Raw genomic sequence first — 23,274 nt, 5'->3', positions numbered from 1 at the left:
TAGGTAATCATGAAAGTTTTGTTTGTAGTATGGAAGTACAATGGCACACTTTTAATTTTTAGATAAGTATCCTATAATTACATGTACAATCCTACACATAGCTACACTGAAGTGCAGGACCACGCCTAAAACAGAATAAATTAAGTTATCACCCAAGTATAGCCCACCCTAGTAATCAGTATAATAATAAAAATCTTCACTAAGTGTGCTTCAAAACAAAGCAGGGGAAATGTTTTCAATTTTTAAGAGTCCTGTATAGAGTTTATGTAAGAATTCATTGCCATAAGCAAAATTTAGATTTTTTTTTCTAGCTCTATTTAGAAATACCACACGAAGGTGCTCATTGGGGGAAATGTGGATGTGAAAAAAGTTCTCAGACACAGTCAACACTGTTTTAAATAAAATTCACTTTTTCTCCTGTTCATTTGTCAACATTCTTTTCATTTCGTTCTTATCTTTCCATATTTGGGAAACAACGAAATTGGAACACCAAAAATCAAATTTGGACATCTCAGTTCAGGCAAATGTAAAGCCAGTCACACTGATACACGTCTTATGCGAGATAGGAGACAAATAAATCTGCCACAATACGTACACAATTCCAGAAAACAAACATCAATACCTCTTGCACTAGCTCCAATTCTTAATATTTTGGCCTTGCTGTCTCGAGAAATTCCTGAGCTGCAAACCAAAAGACAAATTAACACCGACTGTCCCGTTCGAAGGGACTCAGGTCTTGTGGTTAATTCTGCAAAGGCAGAACCGGCCTTTTAATTTTCCAGGGTTCTGTGTGGAAACTTTGGCACTGATGTACAACCAATGTTAAATTTGTACATGCAGCCTTTGCCCGTGCGTTTATGAGATATAACAAAGCACATTCCCTAAATTATGAACTTAGCTCACTTTACATGGTTCCTGTCGCGAAATGCTAATTTCGTTTGAATATGACCATATTTAAACAGGGTTTCAATATATGTTGTTCCTGTCTTGACATTTTGTCAAGAAAGCGTCAGTTCCACTGAACCGGGTTCCCACAGCGAGTGACTTTGTTTGGCTGCCATTTCCTTCTTCAAAATGGCCCCCAGGAAGAGAACAGGCCCCCAAATGGGGAGGCCCAAAACAAAGGAAGGACCACAGAAACAGATACAGTCCAACATCCCTGTGACTTCGGCACTTCGGTCTAAAAACTGAACTGGTTTTCTACTCCAGTTTCCATCACAGAGATGTCAAAGGCTAGAGCAACCCTCCTCCAAGGCCAAAAAGTGAACCCTGGCCGCTCTCAACTTTCCCATTTTAACTGTGTGCCGGAATTCCATTGTCATCTCAGCAATAATTACCACATGAACACTTTTTGATAGACGCAGTCTGAAAGCGTAAGGGAAGGGTGACAAGGGTGTCGATATAAAATCATGCAGAATGAGACAAGCTAACCCAGTATCTGAAGTGAAGCAAATCATACCCTGCTGACCCTTACAAACTTTTTTTTTAGTTTCGGGAAGCATTTCCAGATCCCTGCAACTCTGTTTGAAGCATGTTTGAAGCAATGGATTCAAACTACAAGAAAGAATATTCCACCTAAACATTAGGAAGAACTTCCTGACAGTAAGAGCTGTTCGACAGTGGAATTTGCTGCCAAGGAGTGTGGTGGAGTCTCCTTCTTTGGAGGTCTTTAAGCAGAGGCTTGACAGCCATATGTCAAGAATGCTTTGATGGTGTTTCCTGTGTGGCAGGGGGTTGGACTGGATGGCCCTTGTGGTCTCTTCCAACTCTATGATTCTATGATTCTATGTGTACATGGACGTTCAATGTTTCAGTGTTCAATGTGATGAGCTCCAAAATGTGCAGCCTTAAAGAAATCCTGTATTTTTATTTATTTAAAAGCACCTATGAATAGCTTAAAGTTTCAAAAAATGGTACAGTCATATATAACACAAAAACACAGCTAAAAACCAGTAAGAATAAAAGAATAAGAATAAAAACATAGTTCTGTCAACGGAGCATGAAGCTCTTAATCTTAACCTCAGGGTTGTGGATTCAAGACCCAAGCTGGGCAAAAGATTCCTGCATCGCACAGGGTTGGACTAGATGACCCTTGTGGTCCCTTCCAATTCTATGATTCTATAAAAAGCATAGGAAAGCAAATAAAACAGAAATGCAGAGGACTCAAACACACAAAACAGGATCCAATCTTATTTTCCAGAAGAAGTCAGGGCAGAAAGAGATAAGCCATCTGAAGCAATACTATTTCAAAAAGCATCCTAACCTCCCCCCGACTCACATACACACGGTTACAGAGGAAGCAGGGCGGAATCCCCTGGCCTTTGCCAACCTGGTGCCCTCCAACTATTTTGAACTACAATTCCCATCAGTCCCAGCCAGCCAGCCACACGTCACCCTGAGCTAAGCTCCAGCAGAAAGCAAATGTGAGATACGGAGAAACACAACTACAGTACAGTATTATGAACACCTCTGATAACAAACAATGGAGAATACAAAGGACCGACACATGGCTGTCACAGCATGTAATGTACTCACTTGATTACAATGCCTGAGCTGTCCTGGCAGCAACCGGCTTTTATAACAAACTGTCCTTAGGTTCTTGAATGAATTCACATAGAAAAATGATCTATGAACAAGAACAGCTTGTCACATGGGGAGCAGCAGTCACCAACAGGTTCCTGCGTCATTAACAGATACAAGGAAGGATTTTGAAATATGCGACTTTTCTTGAGATTTCGCTTTAGAAAGCTTCCTCTGTTGAATTTCTGCCTGCCATGCTGCTACTAAATATGTATAAACACTTTTAGAATGCTGAAAAGCCTACACTTGTGATAATTCTGACTTGCATTACTGTTATACAAGTTACCTTTTAGGAAAGTTGTTATCCTAAAATGAAATGTGTATAATAGTTCTCAAAAATGTGCCTATTATATACTAGAGGCCTTAAGTCACTGCAAATTTTTAACTCCTGCTAGTCAATATGTTGTGCATCTGTCTGAAGTACTCGAGTCTTACTCTCAAAGCATTTGCTTCCCTAAACCAATTTAAATTATTTGTATTAAATAACCAACCTTAAACCTTCTCTCTGATGCACGAGACATGTGATAATTAATATAAATATCTTCCTCTCTATTCAGCTTGATGGCTCACAAGTTCCTTTCCAGATCATAGAATTTCTCTTTTAAATTCTCTGAGGCAAGCCTCAACTACCCAAGTCCCAGCGCTGAGGGAAAATGTTGGCTGCCTTAAAAGTTCACATTTCTACCATTGGCATCAAATACCTGTGAAGTACCTGTATTTTTTCAGCACTGTTTATACCAATGGAAGCTAGCCCACTTGGGGGAAGACACAGATCTTCCAGCATACAATGTCATTTGTCTCTTGGTTTCAGAAGATGTGATTAGAGAAGACCTGTAGCAGACGTCACAATGATAATTCTTAATAGGCCAAATTTTGATAGAAGCTTGACACAAACCATAGTTTCTCAGCCCATTCCTGCAAAATCTACCCCACCCACTTTATCTTTGTCTATTCCAATTAAGGGATAACCTATTAAACATTGATGCATTTCACTGCATATTTCTACCCAAGATCTGTATGCATTCTGCATTTATTTTGCGAGAGACAGAATACACCCAGGAGGTTGGCTAGTTAGATACAGTCATACCTCGGTTTAAGTTCGCCTTGGTTTGAGTACTTTCAGTTTAAATACTCCGCGGACCCGTCTGGAACGGATTAATCCACTTCCCATTACTTTCAATGGGAAAGTTCGCTTCAGGTTAAGTACGCTTCAGGTTAAGTACAGTACAGTCTTCCAGAACCAATTACACTCATACTTTGGGTTAAATACGCTTCAGGTTGAGTACTTCGCGGACCCGTCTGAAATGGATTAATCCACTTTCCATTACTTTCAATGGGAAAGCTCGCTTCAGGTTAAGTACGCTTTGTTACATATTTTTGTTACATATCTTTAGGCGCTAGGCAAAATAATAATAATAATAATAATAATAATAATAATAATAATAATAATAATTTATTATTTATACCCCGCCCATCTGGCTGGGTTTCCCCAGCTACTCTGGGCGGCTTCCAACAGAAAAATAAAACACAGTAATCTATTCAACATTAAAAGCCTCCCTGAACAGGGCTGCCTTCAGATGTCTTCTAAAAGTCTGGTAGCTGTTTTCCTCTTTGACATCTGTTGGGAAGGCGTTCCACAGGGCAGGCGCCACCACCGAGAAGGCCCTCTGCCTAGTTCCCTGCAACTTGGCTTCTTGCAACATGGGAACCGCCAGAAGGCCCTCGGTGCTGGACCTCAGTGTCCGGGCAGAATGATGGAGGTGGAGACGCTCCTTCAGGTATACTGGACCGAGGCCATTTAGGGCTTTAAAGGTCAGCACCAACACTTTGAATTGTGCTCGGAAACGTTCTGGGAGCCAATGTAGATCTTTCAAGACCGGTGTTATGTGGTCTCGGCGGCTGCTCCCAGTCACCAGTCTAGCTGCGGCATTCTGGATTAGTTGTAGTTTCCGAGTCACCTTCAAAGGTAGCCCCACGTAGAGCGCATTGCAGTAGTCCAAGCGGGAGATAACTAGAGCATGCACCACTCTGGTGAGACAGTCTGCAGGCAGGTAGGGTCTCAGCCTGCGTACCAGATGGAGCTGATAGACAGCTGCCCTGGACACAGAATTGACCTGCGCCTCCATGGACAGCTGTGAGTCCAAAATTGGTTATACTTACTACCCACAGAGGGAAATGAGTTCATTGTGTGGACAATCACTTCACATTATCTGTGTGGTGCGTTTGTAAGTAGCTATCAAAATTCAGCTCTACGTTACATGAAATTACGCAATATAATGTTTGCAAGCTGATATTTACACTGATTCACCTGCCACCATTTTCTAAAAACCAGCAACTCCTTAGAGTCATTACAAAACATGACAGTGTGCTCAATCCTGTTCATACAGGGTTGAGGCTTCCCACTTACACATTTGTTAATCGTGGGTTGGATCTAAATACGTTCTACTCAGGAGCAGACCTGCTAAAATTAAGTCAGTCCTTTTCATTGGGTCTGCCCTGAGAAGGGCGAACATTGGATACAACCCCAAGGTCGGAAGATTTCATTCCCACAAGTATCCCATTTGTCTCAAAGATGTGGCAAGAAGCATGCATGCCAATGTTGAACTGAAACTTTTTACAGGAGGATGAGATCAAAGAAGGAAACTTAAATGTTTGTGGCACATCAGACGCATGAAAATAAGAACCCACTCCTTCCCTGTATAAAGAGCTTCCCAACTGGATGTCTACAGGCAACCATGCGTATAGTGAGAATACATACCTGAGCAAATATTTCCTTGCTGCAGTATTTTGATACTGCAAAATAGTGCGGTCTCATTTTATAGTTACTTGTATTCATATACTTATGCTCTCACTAATAGTCTGAAGAGGATAATTCAAATACTCACTGGAATCTAGCCTGGCCCCACACAGAAATAAACATCTATATAGGAGGCATTGGCAGTACTACAATAAAACATTTTCAGCTATTCTCCATACAGTATCGACTGATGTTAACAAATAATATTGTGGCACCTTAAAACTAGTAAATATATTACTGTATGAGCTTTTGTGGCTTACAGTTCACTTTATCAAATGCACTGGATTAACTGGACTCCAGTCTACAAAAACGTATGCCAGAATAAATTCAATAGTCACTAAGGTGCCTCAAGAATGTGTGTTGCTTTTACTTTGCCAAAACTTTATTAGGCATTATAAGTACAGGCCATCATAAAACATAATAAAACATCCATATATAAAAATTTAAAATATATGCAAATAAACAGCCATGTAAAATATAAAAAGATGAGGGTTTTCATTGGAATTTCTGTGTTGCTTTTCTAAGAAAGGACTAACACAGTTACCCCTGTGATCTTAAGCCAAGGCATGATTTCTTATTGCCACCAGAACTACGGTCGAACAGGATTTCAGATGCTCAAAGGCCCTTGACTTTGAAGGGCCAATGCACTGGCAAAAGCGAAATGTTTACCAGGACAGGAATCTCGCATTGTGCTTGAGGGCTGCGGTCCAAGAGAAAACTACATATACGGAGTCCCCATCTCTCTCCCTCTCTGCCCAACATGATCAGGACGGGAAATATTTATGAAGTGTACTGTAATAACCCAGGCAGGCATTAAAATCCCAATAAGCAATCTGGCAGCCTGCTGCCGCAATTTTCCAAGGAGAATGCGCTTGCGGGGATTTAATGACATTTTAATGCAAACCCTGCAAATAGGAGATTTCCTTCCCAGCTTGGTTCCTTTTAGTCTTCGCACTATTTATTCTGGAATAGTATCTGGCAGGGCCAGTTTTTTAAGAAACAAAAATGGGGGTAGGGAGAGAGAGAATGTATGCTGAAACATATTCTGAGCCCCCAACATACAGTATCTGACTCATAAATCACACTCTTTCTTCTGCCAAGTTTCACACACAAAGGCAAGCCCACACACCAAAGCATGTTCTGAAGTGCAGGAAAATTTTGTAGCATGGTGGCAGTTTCTACACTGGAATTCTCCTAGGTGTTTACAAGCACAACAGATGATCCAAATGAATTAAGAGTGGTGCATTTGGTTGATAACACTCTGCTTATTCTAATTTACCTGTATTTCATTGAACATACCCAAACAATATACCTAACCTCTTAAAAACATTGCTACTCCATTAACAAAATAGGATGCTGCCTTACACTCAAACGGTCTGTGAGCACCTAGAAAGGAACGCTGTGATCACTAAAAGTCAGCATGGGTTTCTGAAAAATAAGTCATGTCAGACTAATCTGATCTCATTTTTTGACAGAATTACAAGCCTGGTAGATGAAGGGAATGCTGTGGATATAGCCTATCTTGATTTCAGCAAGGCCTTTGACAAGGTGCCCCATGATATTCTTGTAAAGAAGCTGGTAAAATGCGGGCTAGACAATGCTACCATTCAGCTGACTGACCGAACCCAAAGGGTGCTCATCAATGGCTCCTCTTCATCCTGGAGAGTAGTGACTAGTGGGGTGCCACAGGGTTCTGTCTTGGGCCCAGTCTTACTCAACATCTTTATCAATGACTTGGATGATGGGCTTGAGGGCATCCTGAGCAAGTTTGCAGATGACACCAAATTGGGAGGGGTGGCTAATACCCCAGAGGACAGGATCACACTTCAAAATGACCTTAACAGATTAGACAACTGGGCCAAAGCAAACAAGATGAATTTTAACAAGGAGAAATGTAAAGTACTACACTTGGGCAAAAAAATTGAAAGGCACAAATACAGGATGGGAGACACCTGGCTTGAGAGCAGTACATGTGAAAAGGATCTAGGAGTCCTGGTAGACCACAAACTTGACATGAGGCAACTGTGTGATGCAGCAGCTAAAAAAGCCAATGCAATTCTGGGCTGCATCAATAGGAGTATAGCGTCTAGATCAGACATCCCCAAACTGCGGCCCTCCAGATGTTTTGGTCTACAACTCCCATGATCCCTAGCTAACAGGACCAGTGGTTGGGGAAGATGGGAATTGTAGTCCAAAACATCTGGAGGGCCGAAGTTTGGGGATGCCTGGTCTATATTAAGGGAAGTAATAGTACCACTGTATTCTGCTCTGGTCAGACCTCACCTGGAGTACTGTGTCCAGTTCTGGGCACCACAGTTCAAGAAGGATACTGACAAGCTGGAACGTGTCCAGAGGAGGGCAACCAAAATGGTCAAAGGCCTGGAAACAATGCCTTATGAGGAACGGCTTAGGGAGCTGGGTATGTTTAGCTTAGAGAAGAGAAGGTTAAGGGGTGATATGATAGCCATGTTCAGATATATAAAAGGATGCCATATAGAAGAGGGTGAAAGGTTGTTTTCTGCTGCTCCAGAGAAGCGGACACGGAGCAATGGATTCAAACTACAAGAAAGAATATTCCACCTAAACATTAGGAAGAACTTCCTGACAGTAAGAGCAGTTTGACAGTGGAATTTGCTGCCAAGAAGTGTGGTGGAGTCTCCTTCTTTGGAGGTCTTTAAGCAGAGGCTTGACAGGCATATGTCAAGAATGCTTTGATTGTGTTTCCTGCTTGGCAGGGGGTTGGACTGGATGGCCCTTGTGGTCTCTTCCAACTCTATGATTCTATGATTCTATGAAACCATTGGTCGATCTCACTCACAGTGATTGGCAGCAGCTTCCCAGGGTATCAGACATGCACCTTCCCCCAGCCATACCTGGAGATACTAGGGATTGAAGCTAAGATACTCTGCTGGCAAAGCTGATGCTATGGCACCGATTCCTGTCTTCATCTACTGTATTCTGTTTATTTCATGCTGCTGCCCAAACCTGGTCACTTCACCTTACTGTATGGCTGGGCCAGAGCTAAGTGATCCCTCCAAAAAGGTGAAACTTGCTGGTCCTTATGGTGGAACACATAATTGAACCTGGGTCTCTCACGCCCAGTCCTGAAATGCTATCTGCTACACCACACTGATAACCCAATGCTAACCTACAGGAGCTCAGCTTAAATTCTGGAGGATGAGCAGTTGAAGATCACAGATCCTGTGATCCGAAACAATAAAAAGGGAGCGAATTCCTAAACGTTGTTAAAAGTTACCTGAATCATGATCAGGATTCCACTGAAAGACCAGTAGGCTATGCAATAAAGGAAATGCTTACCACCATCTGCCATAAACATATATCCAAAAGTATTTCAGGACACAATACAGATTTTACAAATGGTCTTTTAAAGCCATCAATTCAATTTATGTACGAGTTCTCTAGAAATACTGTAACTAGCTGTAGTATTGAGCGGAGTCAACACAGCAAGAGTAGCATTTACTTTCAACCAGGGCTCATCCCAAAACATGTTTTGAATGTTAGAGTTAGAACAGGTGGAAGAATATGAAAAAGCAATACTCCAACACAACCAGCTCCCAACACAGGTGTCTCTATTTGGTCAGGAGGTGTGATTTCTAAGAAGATTTCAGCCTTTTTTAAAAAATAAAACATATTACTAGTCAACCTACATACCAGACTTCACCCACATGCTCCCCTGCCACAGATCCCGTCAGCCTCAGGGTACCACATTGCACTATTTATACTCTAACAGTACATTCGTTTGCTGCATGTGGATTCTGGCACTGCAAAAACAGTGCCACCTATGCACAAAAGCGAGGTAGCAGCAGGCTTTGGAGGAAACCCAAGATCTGCAGAAGAACAAAAATATTTGGGGAGGGAGAAGAATCCAAAAAAGCCCAATGAGGACTGAGCATGCTCAGTGGTCAAGCTGCCGTGGAGGAGGGGCAGTGCACAGAAAACCAAGCAGGAGGGGTAATAGAAAAGAATATCCTTGAAGGTGACGGGGCGGGCTGGCCAGCACCCTGAAAAGCAGCACTTCACGCTGCAAAATTTTGTTGCAGCAGGTCCAGTTTGCAAAAGCTAAATGGAGCCTCTAAATTCAGGATGCCTCAGAATACCAGCTGCTGCTGGGGTGGGCAGGACATATATTGGAGAGGGTTGCTGCTTTCATGCCTGCTTGCAGACTTCCCAGAACAGGATACTGAACAAGATGCACCCTTGGTGCGATTCTTCTTAAGTTCTTAGGTTAGCAGAAGTTCATGTCCTTTATTACTACCCTAGGGCAGTTTTTAAGAGTTTGTTTAAGGAAAAACAAGCAGATATGGAATCTTATGCAGTATAACAAAAGCCAGGTATAAAAATCAAGTCATACGCCAATGTAAAACGCTGTACTATCCAAAGTCAATTCAGAAACAGCAGGGAATGTCTAAAACTCCCCTTTTTTGGTGATGGGAAGAGGAACTACCCAACTTTTCTCCTCTCCATCATCTGCTGGCCTTCTCCAGGAAATACCCTAAGATTTCATGCAGAAAAAGGGGCCATTATTTGAAAGCCAATATTTCCTGTTCTACTGCCATTTCTGCAGAGGAAACTGCATGACAGCTGCATGTACAGTTATACTTGCATGCTTCGGTCTCACAGACATGCTGAGAAGCTGGAAGTGGCTGCAGGTACACAGAACACACATGTTAAAAAGATGCAGCCATCTATCGGCAGACTTGCTGCAGCATATATTATAGATATTCCATATAAATCCCATCTTTCCTCCAATGAGTTCCAGGTGACATTCACGGTTCCCTATTACCCTCACAACAACCCTGTGAGGTTGTCTAAGCTGAGAAGAAACAGTGGGTGGCCCAAAGTCACTCAATGAGCTTCATAGCCCCATGGAGATTCGAACACTGGTCTCCAGGTCTTGATTCAAACAAAACACATTAACCACAACATCAAGCAAAAAGCAAGAACAAGTGCACCTCCCGTTCACTTCTCCAAAAAGTTCAAAAATCTCACCAACCACAAAATGACATTAGGCCAGACACAATCTCTCAGCCTGAGTTCCACGCTCATACCTTGTTGCACAAATTATGAGAATGCATAATATTCTATGCTTATTTTTTCAATGGGGTTTATTTCCCCATACATCTCAGATAAGCTTGCACTGGGCAAGAGCACCACTCTATTTAAAATATGTAATTTTAGATAGAAATACAGCTGCAGGCGCAAGCAAAACCAGGAATGCCAACCCTCCTCCACTTTTGTCCCATTCTCATTTAGAGGCAACAGAGGTAGTCGGCACCACAAGGACAGGACTTTAGGCCACAATCCAGGTGCCCATTCAGCAAAATGAGTAGGTGGGCCCTCAATCACCCCACAATTTGAAGCAGGTGAATTAATACACATTACTGGTGGGAGAGAAGGTAGACGACTAAGACCACATTAGGTCCAGGATCCAAGACTACCTGGAACAATACATGCCAAGGGAGCCACCACAGATCTAGCCAGCATCTATGTAGAAAATGCCACCCCGACGAGATCGCCCGGCTCGCCTGTCGCGACGATGCCACCTTCAAAGCAGACCGATCACGAAGTCCCCCGGTCGCCGAGCCTCACGTCATGAGCAGCCGGCGCAGAAAGAAAGAGAAGCCCCTTCGCCGCTGCTCCTGCGGGGCTCCGAGAGCGCCTTGCAGCAGCGGCTACTCAAAAACAGAACCGCGTCCGTCCATCCATCAAGTGCAAAACACCTGGGGCAGGGAAGGTGAAGCACGCATGCGGCGCGGAGGGAGGGAGGGAGGGGGAAAGGACCGAGGCGGTCGCCCGCCTCCCGAGGGATTCCTGGTGGCGCTTTTAAGGAACGCGATGTGCCAAGAACAGCAGCTCGGTGGTTTCTCTCGATCACGACGAACTGCGTGGTGGTGCGCTCCGTTGGAGATCTTACCAAGGGCGAGGGAGGGAAAGATCGATCGATCCCCCGCGCCAGCTATGCGGCACATTTCCCGCGAGGCGTGCAGCCCCGTTCTCCCACCCCCCGAGCGCAAGCGACCTCCATCCACTGCGCTCTCCCAAAACGTGGCTTTGCGAGCGCAGGACCGTCTCTCTGCAGCATTTAAGGACCCGGAACCTTCGCAGGTTGCAGCGATTCTTTTTGCACCGCCGCCACCCTGACCTTCCCCGCCCACCAGCACGCTTCAGGACAAATGCACCCGCAAGGATAACCCACTGGAAATGGTGGAGAGGGGTCATCGAAGGTGGGTGTACACCGCCCCCCATTATTTCCCGAAATTGATGGACAGGGAGAGAAAATGACATGGGCAAAGAGGCGGCGGGGGGGTTCATGCAATAAAAAAGTGAACGAGGGGCTTGCACAGACTCGAGCCCTCCCTACCAGTTAAGAGGCTGCAGTTGCCACTGAGGTCTTTTTATCTTTTCTACTTGAGCTCTGCAGGACCTGCTTCCCCACGAGCGTGCTTTAAGTTGGGCACGCGGAGAGGCTGCAGCGCTAGCTCGGCTTCCTCGGGGAGCAAAGCTCCATTGGAAACCGATAGGGCTTGCTCCCCGAGTTGCGCGTAAAATGACCACCCTGCAAGTTTCAGGAAGGGGCAGGTTAAGCTATTATTATAAGCAACGGGAGCCTTCGTTGCAAAACCCAAGGACGAAGAAGGCGACCGGTCCGTCTTCTTGTCTGCACAGGAGGAAGTGGTTTTCGGTCCCGTCCCGTCCCCGTCCCCCCCGATCCAGGCAGGGTTGCAAAGAGGCGGCGGCGGGTTCACTCACCTTGGTGGCGTCGGAGGCTGCGGAGAGCCGGGACCCTCCGGTCAGGGAGGAAGAGCGCCCCTGCCCGATGTGATCCTGTTGGGGAGACATCGCTTTCATCAAGCTCCCCTTTCCCCGCCGCCGCCGTTCAAACAGCCCGAAATACGCCCGGAGTCATCACAGGCTGGTCGTGGGCAAGAGAAGGCGGCTGCGGCAGCCACGGCAACCCCTCCTGCGACCATGAATGAAGCAGCAGCAAAGAGCTTCCCAGCCAACGCTAACGCCGCCGCTACTGCAGCATCTCCACGAGCCCAGCAACAGCAGCAGCTTCGCAGGGACGAACAGCTCGCGCGCCAATGCATAGAGGCAACCCGAGTGCGCCAGGCAACGGCGCAGCTGGCCACGCCCCCCCAGGGCGAAGCGCAGGGAAGCTCCGTCGCGAGGCTCCGCCCCGCAGCAACGTTAGCCACGCCCTCGAGGTAGCCTTTCGAACGCCGCCTGCAATTACAAGCCCCGCCCCATGGCATGCACGCCCACCCACACACCGCGTGGTTGGGTCTGCGGTGGAAGTAAAGCGGCTTGATTAAGTTTGCTCGTTTGTTAGTCTTCCATTATTGTTGCTAATTTTTGCTTGTTGAATTTCTTGGGACAGTGAATTTATTGGAGTTGTTTATAAAAAAGTGGGGGATCCATGAGGATCCGTGTAGATCCGCGTTTTACCCTCTTCCAATTTCTTCATTAAGAGGCTCGCTGCAACGCTGGTGGTTATTTTATTTCTTTTGTCATTTTTATTATTATGGGTTGTAATTATTGGAGAAACGTCTTGCCGAGGGAGCTGTATAAGGAAAACAATCGTGTCGGTAAGGGGGTGCATGGGCATAGGCAGGGGGGGCAGGAGGGGGCAGCTGCCCCCCCTAGAAGCAAAAAAATTAATGTATTTTATAGACCATAACCAGCACTTTTCCCCTCCAAAAACTGAAGTGGAAAAGGCTTTGCTTTAGCAAGAGCAGCTAAGTCTCCGCTTGCTGGGGGGGGGGGGCACAGCAGTAACAAAAAACACATCAAATAAATAAAGCAAAGTGGCTACCAGTAGTTAAGCAGTTAAGACAATGGAGCATATATCCCCAGGCAAGATTTGATAGCTGACCATTTCACCCTATTGTTCTTAAGTGGGACTTGTTAATGAGCATTCAGGAGCATTAAGAGTTCTATTGGCGATTTAATGAGGGTGCAGACTCAGAGGATTCAATTTGACTAAGGTGGCTCTGCAAGGCTAAAAGGAAGTGAATAAGAAAGGGGGGGGCTGTAACTTTGACAGACACAGTGATGTTTATAAAAAGCATTGGTGTTCCAGTCTGCCCCTCCTCCTGCATCTGTATACTGTAAATCAGGGGTGGCCACCTCCCAAGAGACTCTGATCTACTCAGAGTTTAAAACTGGGGGTGATCTACCCCCTTTTGGGGGGTTCAGGTCAAAGCTGTTGAGTTTTTTTTTAAAGGAAGGGAAGCCCTGTTTTGGGGGGTTTAGGTCAAACTTGTTGAGCTTCTTTTAGGAGGGAGGGAGGCCCATTTTTGTTTAGGGCTTCAGGTCATAGTTCAATTTTTTTGAGGGAGGAGGAAAATTTTGGGTGAGCTTTTTTTAGGGGTGCCAGTGACCTACCAGTGATCTACCACAGACATCCAGTGATCTACTGGTAGATCACAATCTACCTGTTGGACGTGCCTGCTGTAAATCAAGCAGAGAGAAAGCTGCTTACAAGGCTTCTGTACATGCAGAGTTCCAGCATCACAGCGTCACCCAGAGGCACCCACAAATATGAGTTATCCCTCTCTCTCTTCCTTCCTTCCTTCCCTCCCTCTTCCATCCTTAATAAAATACGGGGGGGGGGCAGATAAGCCCCACATAGAAAGCCCATCAACATGGGGGGATGACTCTTTCAAATACGGTATTTACCAGTAATTGGGGGGGGGGAGAGGCACCTAGGCCTCTAGGAGTTGGCTGCTATGCCTAGGAGTAGGACAATTCAAGAAAGCAGAACAATGCATATGGTATGGTAATATATCAATAGAATCGTAGAATTGTAGTCGGAAGGGACCACAAGGGTCATCTAGTCCAACCCGCTGCAATGCAGGATTTTTTTCCTAAGGTGGGGCTTGAACCATGGTTGAAATATGCTGATATGCAGCAACGCCTCGGAGCTGTCGGAGCTGCGGCCATGCCTTGCCCCGCCCTCGCCCGCCCTTCCACCCCCTCTCGCCTGCCCGACCCTCCTGTCCTCTTGCTGCAGAGTTCCAGCATCACAGCGTCATCCAGAGACACCCACAAATATGAGTTATCTCTCTATTTCTTCCTTCCTTCCCTCCCTCTTCCATCCTTAATAAAATACGGGGGGGGCAGATAAGCCCCACATAGAAGGCCCATCAACATGGGGGGATGACTCTTTCAAATACGGTATTTACCAGTAATTGGGGGGGGCACCTAGGCCTCTAGGAGTTGGATGCTATGCCTAGGAGTAGGACAATTCAAGAAAGCAGAATGATGCATATGCTATGGTAATATATCAATAGAATCATAGAATTGTAGTCGGAAGGGACCACAAGGGTCATCTAGTCCAACCCCCTGCAATGCAGGATTTTTTTCCTAAGGTGGGGCTTGAACCATGGTTGAAATATTATGCTGATATGCAGCAACGCCTCGGAGCCGTCGTGGCTGCGGCCGTGTCTTGCCTCGCCCTCGCCCGCCCTGCCACCCCCTCTCGCCTGCCCGACCCTCCCGTCCTCTCCAGCCAAGCAGGGTAGCCGCCAACGCTACCAGCCCCAGAAGCACAAGGTGGCCGCTGCTGCCACCGCCACGATGTCATCAGGCCCGTTGGCCCTTTTAGCCCCGCCCACTTTGTGGCCCCTCCCCTTCTGTGCCTTGGCCCCGCCCCAGAACGACCATGGCTTGCCCCCCCTAGTTTTGATCCTGGCTACGCCCCTGAGGGGGTGAGGTGTACCTTTACTTTAGGGCAGCCAAAATGCCATGAAATAGTGAACAACCATTTGGGTTGGCTCTATAAAGGCGTCAGTCTGGTGTGGACTTTTCTGTGTTCCTAATAAATAATGTTGTTGTTGTTTAGTCGTTTAGTCGTGTCCGACTCTTTGTGACCCCATGGACCAGAGCACGCCAGGCACTCCTGTCTTCCACTGCCTCCCGCAGTTTGGTCAAGCTCATGTTTGTAGCTTCGAGAACACTGTCCAACCATCTCGTCCTCTGTCGTCCCCTTCTCCTAGTGCCCTCAATCTTTCCCAACATCAGGGTCTTTTCCAGGGAGTCTTCTCTTCTCATGAGGTGGCCAAAGTATTGGAGCCTCAGCTTCACGATCTGTCCTTCCAGTATAAATAATATTAAGGTTGGCCAACTGAAGGTGTTGCCCTGATGTGAACTTTGGAATTTTGCAATTATCGTAAACAGAACGACCTTTCATGCTTCCTGACAGCAACTGACCTCCCTTATTCTCTCCCACTCCCAGTGAGGCAAATAATAAAAAAATCAGGAGTAAACAGAAAGAATATAAACTTGGTGTAGAATGCAGCTTACAGCCCATTTTCAAAAGTCAAGAACAGTGTTCCTGCAGTGTGCCTAGAAACAAAATCCTTAATCTTAGGAGGGTTCCACCTGCTTGAAATTTAGCCCTTCCTTAGCTGGTATCGCTGTGGGTTAAACCACAGAGCCTAGGGCAGGCACCCCCAAACTTTGGCCCTCCAGATGTTTTGGACTCCAATTCCCATCTTCCCTGACCATTGGCCCTGCTAGCTAGGGATCATGGGAGTTGTAGGCGAAAACATCTGGAGGGCCGCAGTTTGGGGATGCCTGGCCTAGGGCTTGCTGATCAGGTCAGCAGTTCGAATACCTGCGATGGGCTGAGCTCCCGTTGCTCAGTCCCTGCTCCTGCCAACCTAGCAGTTCGAAAGCATGTCAAAGTGCAAGTAGATAAATAGGTACCGCTACAGTGGGAAGGTAAACGGCGTTTCTGTGTGCTGCTCTGGTTCGCCAGAAGCAGCTTTGTCATGCTGGCCACATGACCTGGAAGCTATACGCTGGCTCCCTCGGCCAATAATGCGAGATGAGCGCGCAACCCCAGAGTCGGTCACGACTGGACCTAATGGTCAGGGGTCCCTTTACCTTACCTAGCTGGTATATCTGCTGCGGCTGCCCTTGTAAAATTTACTAGCTAGGGAGGACTTTCAAGGGAGAGGCTTTCAAGCCAGGATGTTGATGCTCCTGCAAATGCAAACTCCGGTCTAGATCATTCCAGGACAGGTGAGGAAAACCTTTGGCCCTCCAGATATTGCTGAACTACAACACCCATCAGATCCAGCAAGCATGTTCATGGGTATGGAGGATGGGCATTGTAGTTCAGCGAGAACCTTAAACACCAGCCCTTTCCATGTAGGCACTCTTGGGATTACTCGTTCTGTTCTAGGTGGCATAAGATTTCCACCCTTTTAGAAATTCTGTGACACAATTCCGGTGTCTTCTTCCACTTTTATTGCAGCAAAGGGAGAAATTGTGCCTGCCAAACTGTCTTGAAACCTCACCCCAGCCACAAAGAAGCACAGTCCACTTGGAATATGTGTAGCTTGCATTTTGGCCCTACTATATAACTTGATTTTTGTTTCCTTATTCCAAATTCCCATAAGTAGCTGTGATAGCCTTCTCTGTGTTTGCCTAGTAATTGGCAAGTGTTTCCCTTTCCCTCTGTCCAGAGAATGGGAAATGGGCAATGGTTGACCCTCTGGGTCCCTTCCAACTCTACAATTCTGCATAGTAATCCCTTGGCAAGCAGACACTGGACCTGGGACACCCCTTCTGCTATGGAGGATTTGACCTGTATGACTTAGTTTTCTTGGCTTTGGGGCGAAGCAATTATTTTCTAGTCCTAGACCGTATTGCCTTCAGAGAGAAATGTCTGCACATTTGCTTCAACTGCATGAGCATTAACATTTCAAGAGCAAAGTTGTTTCCTGCTCATTGAATCCTTGCTGCCTTTAATTTTTCATTTGAAATAGCGCCTTCTCCATATCAGCTGTAAGAAGCCAAAGTAAGGCCATGCATTATAACACTCAGGCAAGCACAATAAACAAGCAGGATCTGGAACAAAATGCTGTGCTGCACAGCGCTTCTGTTCAGCATTTCAGCCAGCCAGCCCTGCCCTCATGCAGGATACCCCATTCCCCATTTCCTTTCTACCCCCTTGGCATTTTGTCCCCTGGTCCCCTGGTCCATGCCTGTTGGCCTGTTTTGAGGTTATCAGGGCTGATTTCCTTCAGAATGGATAGGTTTGAGCTTCTTGCAGTCCATGAGACTCTCAGAAATGTCTCCTCCAGTGCAGATGGTCCTCAAATTAATCCAGTCCCTAACTATTTTGGGCCTTAAAGATTCATAATTGCACTGGTACCCAGTAGAAAGGGCACAGAAGTGGTGTCACGTGTTCCAGCTGTAATGCAGGTTATTCTGGTTTAAGTTGGCATCACCTGGCACAGGTTTGATGATGATGATGATGATGATGATGATTTATTACATTACTTCCAAATGTGGGTTTTTAGAAGCCCAGTGTGATATTGACAGTTAATCTTACAATTTGCCCAATGTATTTTGAGGAGGCAGAACTTGTGGATTTGGATCCTATGTCAGAAGGAAACCCAAACTGGGGCTGCTGCCATCTGCTGGCTCCAAGTGAGAAGCTCTGGTTCACAGGACTGGGAAGTCCCACTCAGGAGTCCTCACTGAGCTGATATTCCACTGCTATCCTGGAACGCTCTCTCAACCCTAGCTTCTGACCCTCATAAACATTTTATGCCTCCCTTAGATCGGGGCGGGCGGGGGGGAACCATAGGCACTGCGACCTTTAATTTTCCTGCAGATGCCTGATAGAACAAAGCGTTCATGTCTAATTAGTATTTTTGGCCAAATGTCCTAAGAATATATTTTTTAAAAAATGCATCACCCATATTGTGCAACCAGTTTTTTTCCTTTAGCATAGCAGAAATAACTCAACCATATCAGCCTGTGACAGCTACATGGAAAACCTTGTGGTGAGCCATTTGGAACAACGTAAGTTAGCAGCATTAGAAGAACCAAAATCCGGATCCAGCGTGTGAGCTCCTGCATACAAGCAGATGAGTCTGAAGATGCTGGAAGTTAGCGATTAACTAAAAGATATTGGGGTGGTTCCACCATTAGGCAGCGTGAAGCTGACAACTTAGGCAGCGGAAAGCAGGGCAAGGGAGCAGCGGTGAACACTGGAAGAAATGTGTGTGTATGAGACTTATCCTGAACCCCATAGCTAGCTGCCTTGTCACCAGTGTGCTGTCCCAGCGGCCACCGCTGCCAAGGTGACTTTTTTTGTTCCATTTTACCGTATGTCTGTTTCAGCAGCGATATTGTAAAAGCCGATTTTTGTAAGGTTGCGAATTTAAGCCGCACTTTAACTTTTAAAGGTCAGAATTGGGGTGGGTGGGTGGGGGAAGTGTGGCTTATATTCGGGCCAATAAGGTAATACCTGCCATTCAGGATAGTACCTCATGTGTTTGATTAAGTGGACTGCAGTCCATGAAAACCTATGCCATAATTAATGTGTTAGTCTTCAAGGTGCCACAAGACTATAAGCACCCCGAGATCTGCAGATGAAGGGCAGTATACAAATTTAATAAATAATAGGCAAGGTGAGGTGGTTGCCTCAGGCGAGTATCAGCATCGGATACCCTCAGCCATTCCCCTCTGTGGCCACATAATAATAATAATAAAATAATAATAATTAATAATAATAATAATAATATATTATTTATACCCCGCCCATCTGGCTGGGTTTCCCCAGGCACTCTGGGCGGCTTCCAACAGAAAAATAAAACACAGTAATCTATTAAACATTAAAAGCCTCCCTGAACAGGGCTGCCTTCAGATGTCTTCTAAAAGTCTGGTAGTTGTTTTCCTCTTTGACATCTGTTGGGAGGGCGTTCCACAGGGCAGGCGCCACCACCGAGAAGGCCCTCTGCCTAGTTCCCTGCAACTTGGCTTCTCGCAACGAGGGAACAGCCAGAAGGCCCTCGGTGCTGGGCCTCAGTGTCCGGGCAGAATGATGGAGGTGGAGACGCTCCTTCAGGTATACTGGACCGAGGCCATTTAGGGCTTTAAAGGTCAGCACCAACACTTTGAATTGTGCTTGGAAACGTACTGGGAGCCAATGTAGATCTCTCACATGGCCCGTCCTGAGTCCCTTACCCGTCCTGTTGTCTGATGTTTGGTGGAGGATGTTGTGAACTGCCCTGTCATCTTCGAATGTAGGGCAAGTTTAATAAACAAAATAATATACATTCCAACACAGGTGCTATAGTCAGATTCAAGTGCCCATATACAGTAGTTGGCTTCTGTATATGGTCATATTGTCTTTCGCCTCAGCCGGCACGTTGTCTTGGGCCAACCCTGCTGAGATGGCTGTGATTTTGGCAAAGCTTTTTCTTTTCAGGCCTCACGGGAGTCTCTTTCTGAACAGCAGCTTGCCCAGGAGCTGCCTATCATTGGCAGCTGGTGTTAATGAGGTACTAATGAGACATTTGTCTCAGAGTACAGAAAACTGCCCAGTAGCTTAATTCTAGGCATCCAGAATGTTTCTTGACAACTTTATCACCTGTGGCTATAATTTCACATCTAAATTTATTAACAGCATCTGCAGCTGACTGAAGCGAAGCTCAGAGTCTGTCAAAACGCTAAACTGTGATCAAAATTAATCATTTTCATTGTGATCCCAGTTTCAGTTTCCTAATAAAGAAAGAAGGAACTGTTCTTTGGCTCTTTAATCTGCAGGAGGACATGAGGAAATAATTGGGAGGGAACTCAGCTCTTTTCTTCTGAGGTAAAATCTAATTTTTGAGCAGCTTTCCCATATGTTCTGGGCAAGCAGAGTCTGAGCTGTTTCATAAAGTAAAACCCAAATGCTATTAAGTTTTTAAAGTAAGGGGTGAGAATAAACCAGGATTTTTGCTCATAACTTCTTATTCATTCATAACTTGCCCTTCACTAAATAATTCTAGGGCAGGTTATACAAGTATCACAATCAAAACAAACACAGATTCTAATAAAATCATGAACTAAAATCAGAAAACAAAACCTATAACAATGTTAACATAACAAAACAGCAGCAGCGCCTGGCATTTCTGGTAAAGTCTAAGAAACAAAAACAAAAACCAGTGCAGTTTTGAAAAGTTCAGTCTGCCATCTTGATTCAAAATGCATTGTATCCACACATAGAAACCACCTGTTTGATCTCAGGAACCATCATGCAAAATTTTGGTGCGATATCTTAAGAGGTGTCCAAATGCATAGTGAACAGACAAAACAACTTTTCAAAATATACTGTAGAGCAGGGGTCGGCAACCTTTTCCAGCCATGGGCCGGTCCACTGTCCCTCAGACCATGCGGTGGGCCGGACAATATTTTGAAGAAGAAAAAAATGAACAAATTCCTATGCCCCACAAATAACCCAGAGATGCATTTTAAATAAAAGGACAGATTCTACTCATGTAAAAACATGCTGATTCCCGGACCGTCCGCGGGCCGGATTGAGAAGGCGATTGGGCCGCATCTGGCCCCCGGGCCTTAGGTTTCCTACCCCTGCAATAGAGAAGATGCCTTTGAATTTTAGTATGAGCATTGATTCTGAAAAGCTCAGGCTGTCACTTTCAATCCACTCCTAGACAGATTTCCTCAAAAGTAAATCACACTTTTGCTTATTCCCAAACACATGAACACAGAATCTCTGCAATCTTAGTGAGACTTACTTCTGAGTAAACATGCATGGGGTTGCGCTGTAGGTAGTGTTGGAGAGTTTATTGAGTATTCATACTACATTATATACATAAGGGATAGTGAAACTGTGATCCTCCAGATGTTGTTGGACTACAATACCCATCATCCATGACCACTGGCCATGCTACCTAGGGCTTATAGGAGTTCAAGTTCAGCTACATTTTAAAGGCCACAGGGTCCTCATCCTTTATCCATTATCTCAGTTAATCCTTTAAACAGCCCTTTAGGTTAGGTCAATATTATCATCCTCATATTGCAGATTGGGAGGCAGAGAGTGGATGAGACTAAGGACATATCCACAGCATACATCTAAATCACATTCAGGGCACATTTAAAGCACATGATTTCTCCCAAAGAATCCTGGGAACTGTCATTTGTTAAGGATGCTGGGAACTGTAGCTTGTCTGGCGCAAACTACAGTTCCCAGGGTTCTTTGGGAGAAGTCATATGCTTTAAATGTGCATGAAATGTGGTTTTAAATTTATGGTGTGGATCTGCTCAAAAAGAATAGCGAGGTGGTCATGACTGAGGTCAGATTTCAATCAGGGACTCAAAGCACTACACATGCCCATTATCAATGATCTTTCAGGTTTTTATTCCATATCCCATTTGCGAAGCATTTTTCAGTGTTTCGTGCTCCGTTGCCATGCTGATGCTAGACCTCTTTCTCCTTTCTGGTCTTACGAGGCCTCACCTCAGTCCCCTCACATCTATACAACACTCTGTAGGCAAAATCGTTCACTCCTGTCATCATGTTGATCACATGACATCCATCCTTAAAGCCCTCTACTGTGCTGATTTCCTGCCCACTTCCAGATCCAGGACAAGCTCCTTGACTTTACCTTCAAAGCTCTCCTCTCTTGCTTCCTTCAGATCCCTCCTCGTTAAGTTCAACGGGACTTATTCTGTAGTAAGAGTGTTTAGGACCATCCTTCACCTTCACGGGAAAATCTGGTAAGTGAAACTGTTGTCCTGTAAGGGGACCTCAGGACTATTCTCAGGACTTCATTCAGACTACAATTCGCAGCATCTTTTGGAAGAAACCATTCCAGTTGCAAAGATAATAAAAGTACTATAAGTTTGTAGTGCGGATAGGTATACGACATGTTAATTGCTTCAGTAAGAGTCTTACTCCTACATGTATCAGTAGTCAAAGGACTAGTATCTTGGTTCTTCTTGCTGTTTTGAGGTTTATTGTTTCATTCTATTCCACAGAGGTTTCCTTCTGGCCAGAGGAATGAATGGGTAATGATGATCTCTGGAGGCCTGACAGGAAAATGAATGCATTTTGGACTCTGGACAAGTTATGTGCCCAAGGGGCTAATTTTGAGCAACCAAGAAAGCAAAAATCGTCGTCTGTGAACTATAATTTAAACATGTGAAGATGTATGTCAGATCTTAAAGGAATTTTGTTGCTTTACAACATGACATCACCTCTGTTTTTTCAGGCCCTGAAATGCTTCAGCGCTGAACTATTGCAACCAGGCATAATAACACTATTTCTCAGGGTAAAGTGGCTTGGCCTCGGACACTGTGGTGGATTTAATATTTGCAATACGACTTTCTGAAGGATGCCATAATTCCTGTGTTACCTCATTGCACATCGCCTTGCTGAGGGGGAATCAGAAAGCTGGCAATGAGTGATTATTTCACATGCCAAATCATTTGTCAGGTATTGCAGGCCTTCTCAAATTTACTGTGTCTAAGAGCTAACATGTCCAAAGAAAACCCCATAACCCCTTTGAGGAAATGATTCCCTGTATCTCCTCTAATAAATACTTTTCTCACAAATCAGATGTCTCGTACTTCCTTAGTCTGCTGAAATACATGTTTCAGTAAAGTTGGCACATGAGACCAGGCCCATCCCTAAGAGATTATATTGACATAATTCCATGGACTTGAGTGATGTCATTAGCAGGCAAGGGAGGCATATTAATTCTTCTTGAGGGTTTTCCTTCCAGTTGCCTTCCAGCTATCAGCCTCTGCAGCACAGCTTTGGAAGAGATGTCCCAAATTGCCTAGGCAACTGGGCAGAGCTGGCCCTACCGTTAGGCAGAGTGGAACAGTTGCCTGTGTGAGAACAGTGGCACTTCCCTTGGCCATTTTACCTGGGGTCTCCAGGCATTCCCCTAGCAAGGCTTACCGGGCATGGGCTGGATCACTCCTGCGGAGATCCTCCATGGGCCGGGCCGGTGCGTGACGCCGAAAATCGCTTCTGTGCATGCCCAGATGCTGAAAATCGCATGAAGCGATTTCTGGAGCCGCGGAAGAGAGTCCTTGTGCCGCATTGTGCTGGTTTA

General features: G+C 45.4%; 1 protein-coding gene and 1 long non-coding RNA gene across 2 annotated transcripts in view; one reads left to right on the top strand and one right to left on the bottom strand.

The window, feature by feature from the left end:
• The window catches only part of ARHGAP20 (Rho GTPase activating protein 20), an 80,326-nt gene extending 67,841 nt beyond the window's left edge, over nucleotides 1-12,485 (bottom strand). The window contains exon 1 of the mRNA XM_035116227.3: nucleotides 12,149-12,485. Coding sequence (XP_034972118.3) covers nucleotides 12,149-12,247 — 99 coding nt within the window. The 5' untranslated portion in view covers nucleotides 12,248-12,485. The remainder of the gene's footprint in view (nucleotides 1-12,148) is intronic.
• Nucleotides 12,486-18,379: 5,894 nt separating this feature from the next.
• Nucleotides 18,380-22,688, top strand: LOC148686020 (uncharacterized). The gene is made up of 3 exons (XR_015949700.1): nucleotides 18,380-18,504; nucleotides 21,848-21,928; nucleotides 22,190-22,688. It is a non-coding gene; the product is annotated as an uncharacterized LOC148686020 (long non-coding RNA).
• The last annotated feature ends 586 nt before the right edge of the window (nucleotides 22,689-23,274 follow it).

This window comes from Zootoca vivipara, chromosome 4 (assembly GCF_965207765.1).
Source record: "Zootoca vivipara chromosome 4, rZooViv2.hap1.1, whole genome shotgun sequence".
NCBI lineage: Eukaryota > Metazoa > Chordata > Lepidosauria > Squamata > Lacertidae > Zootoca > Zootoca vivipara.
The sequence above is the reverse complement of the archived record's forward strand: the minus strand, read 5'-3'. Positions and strand labels throughout refer to the sequence as shown.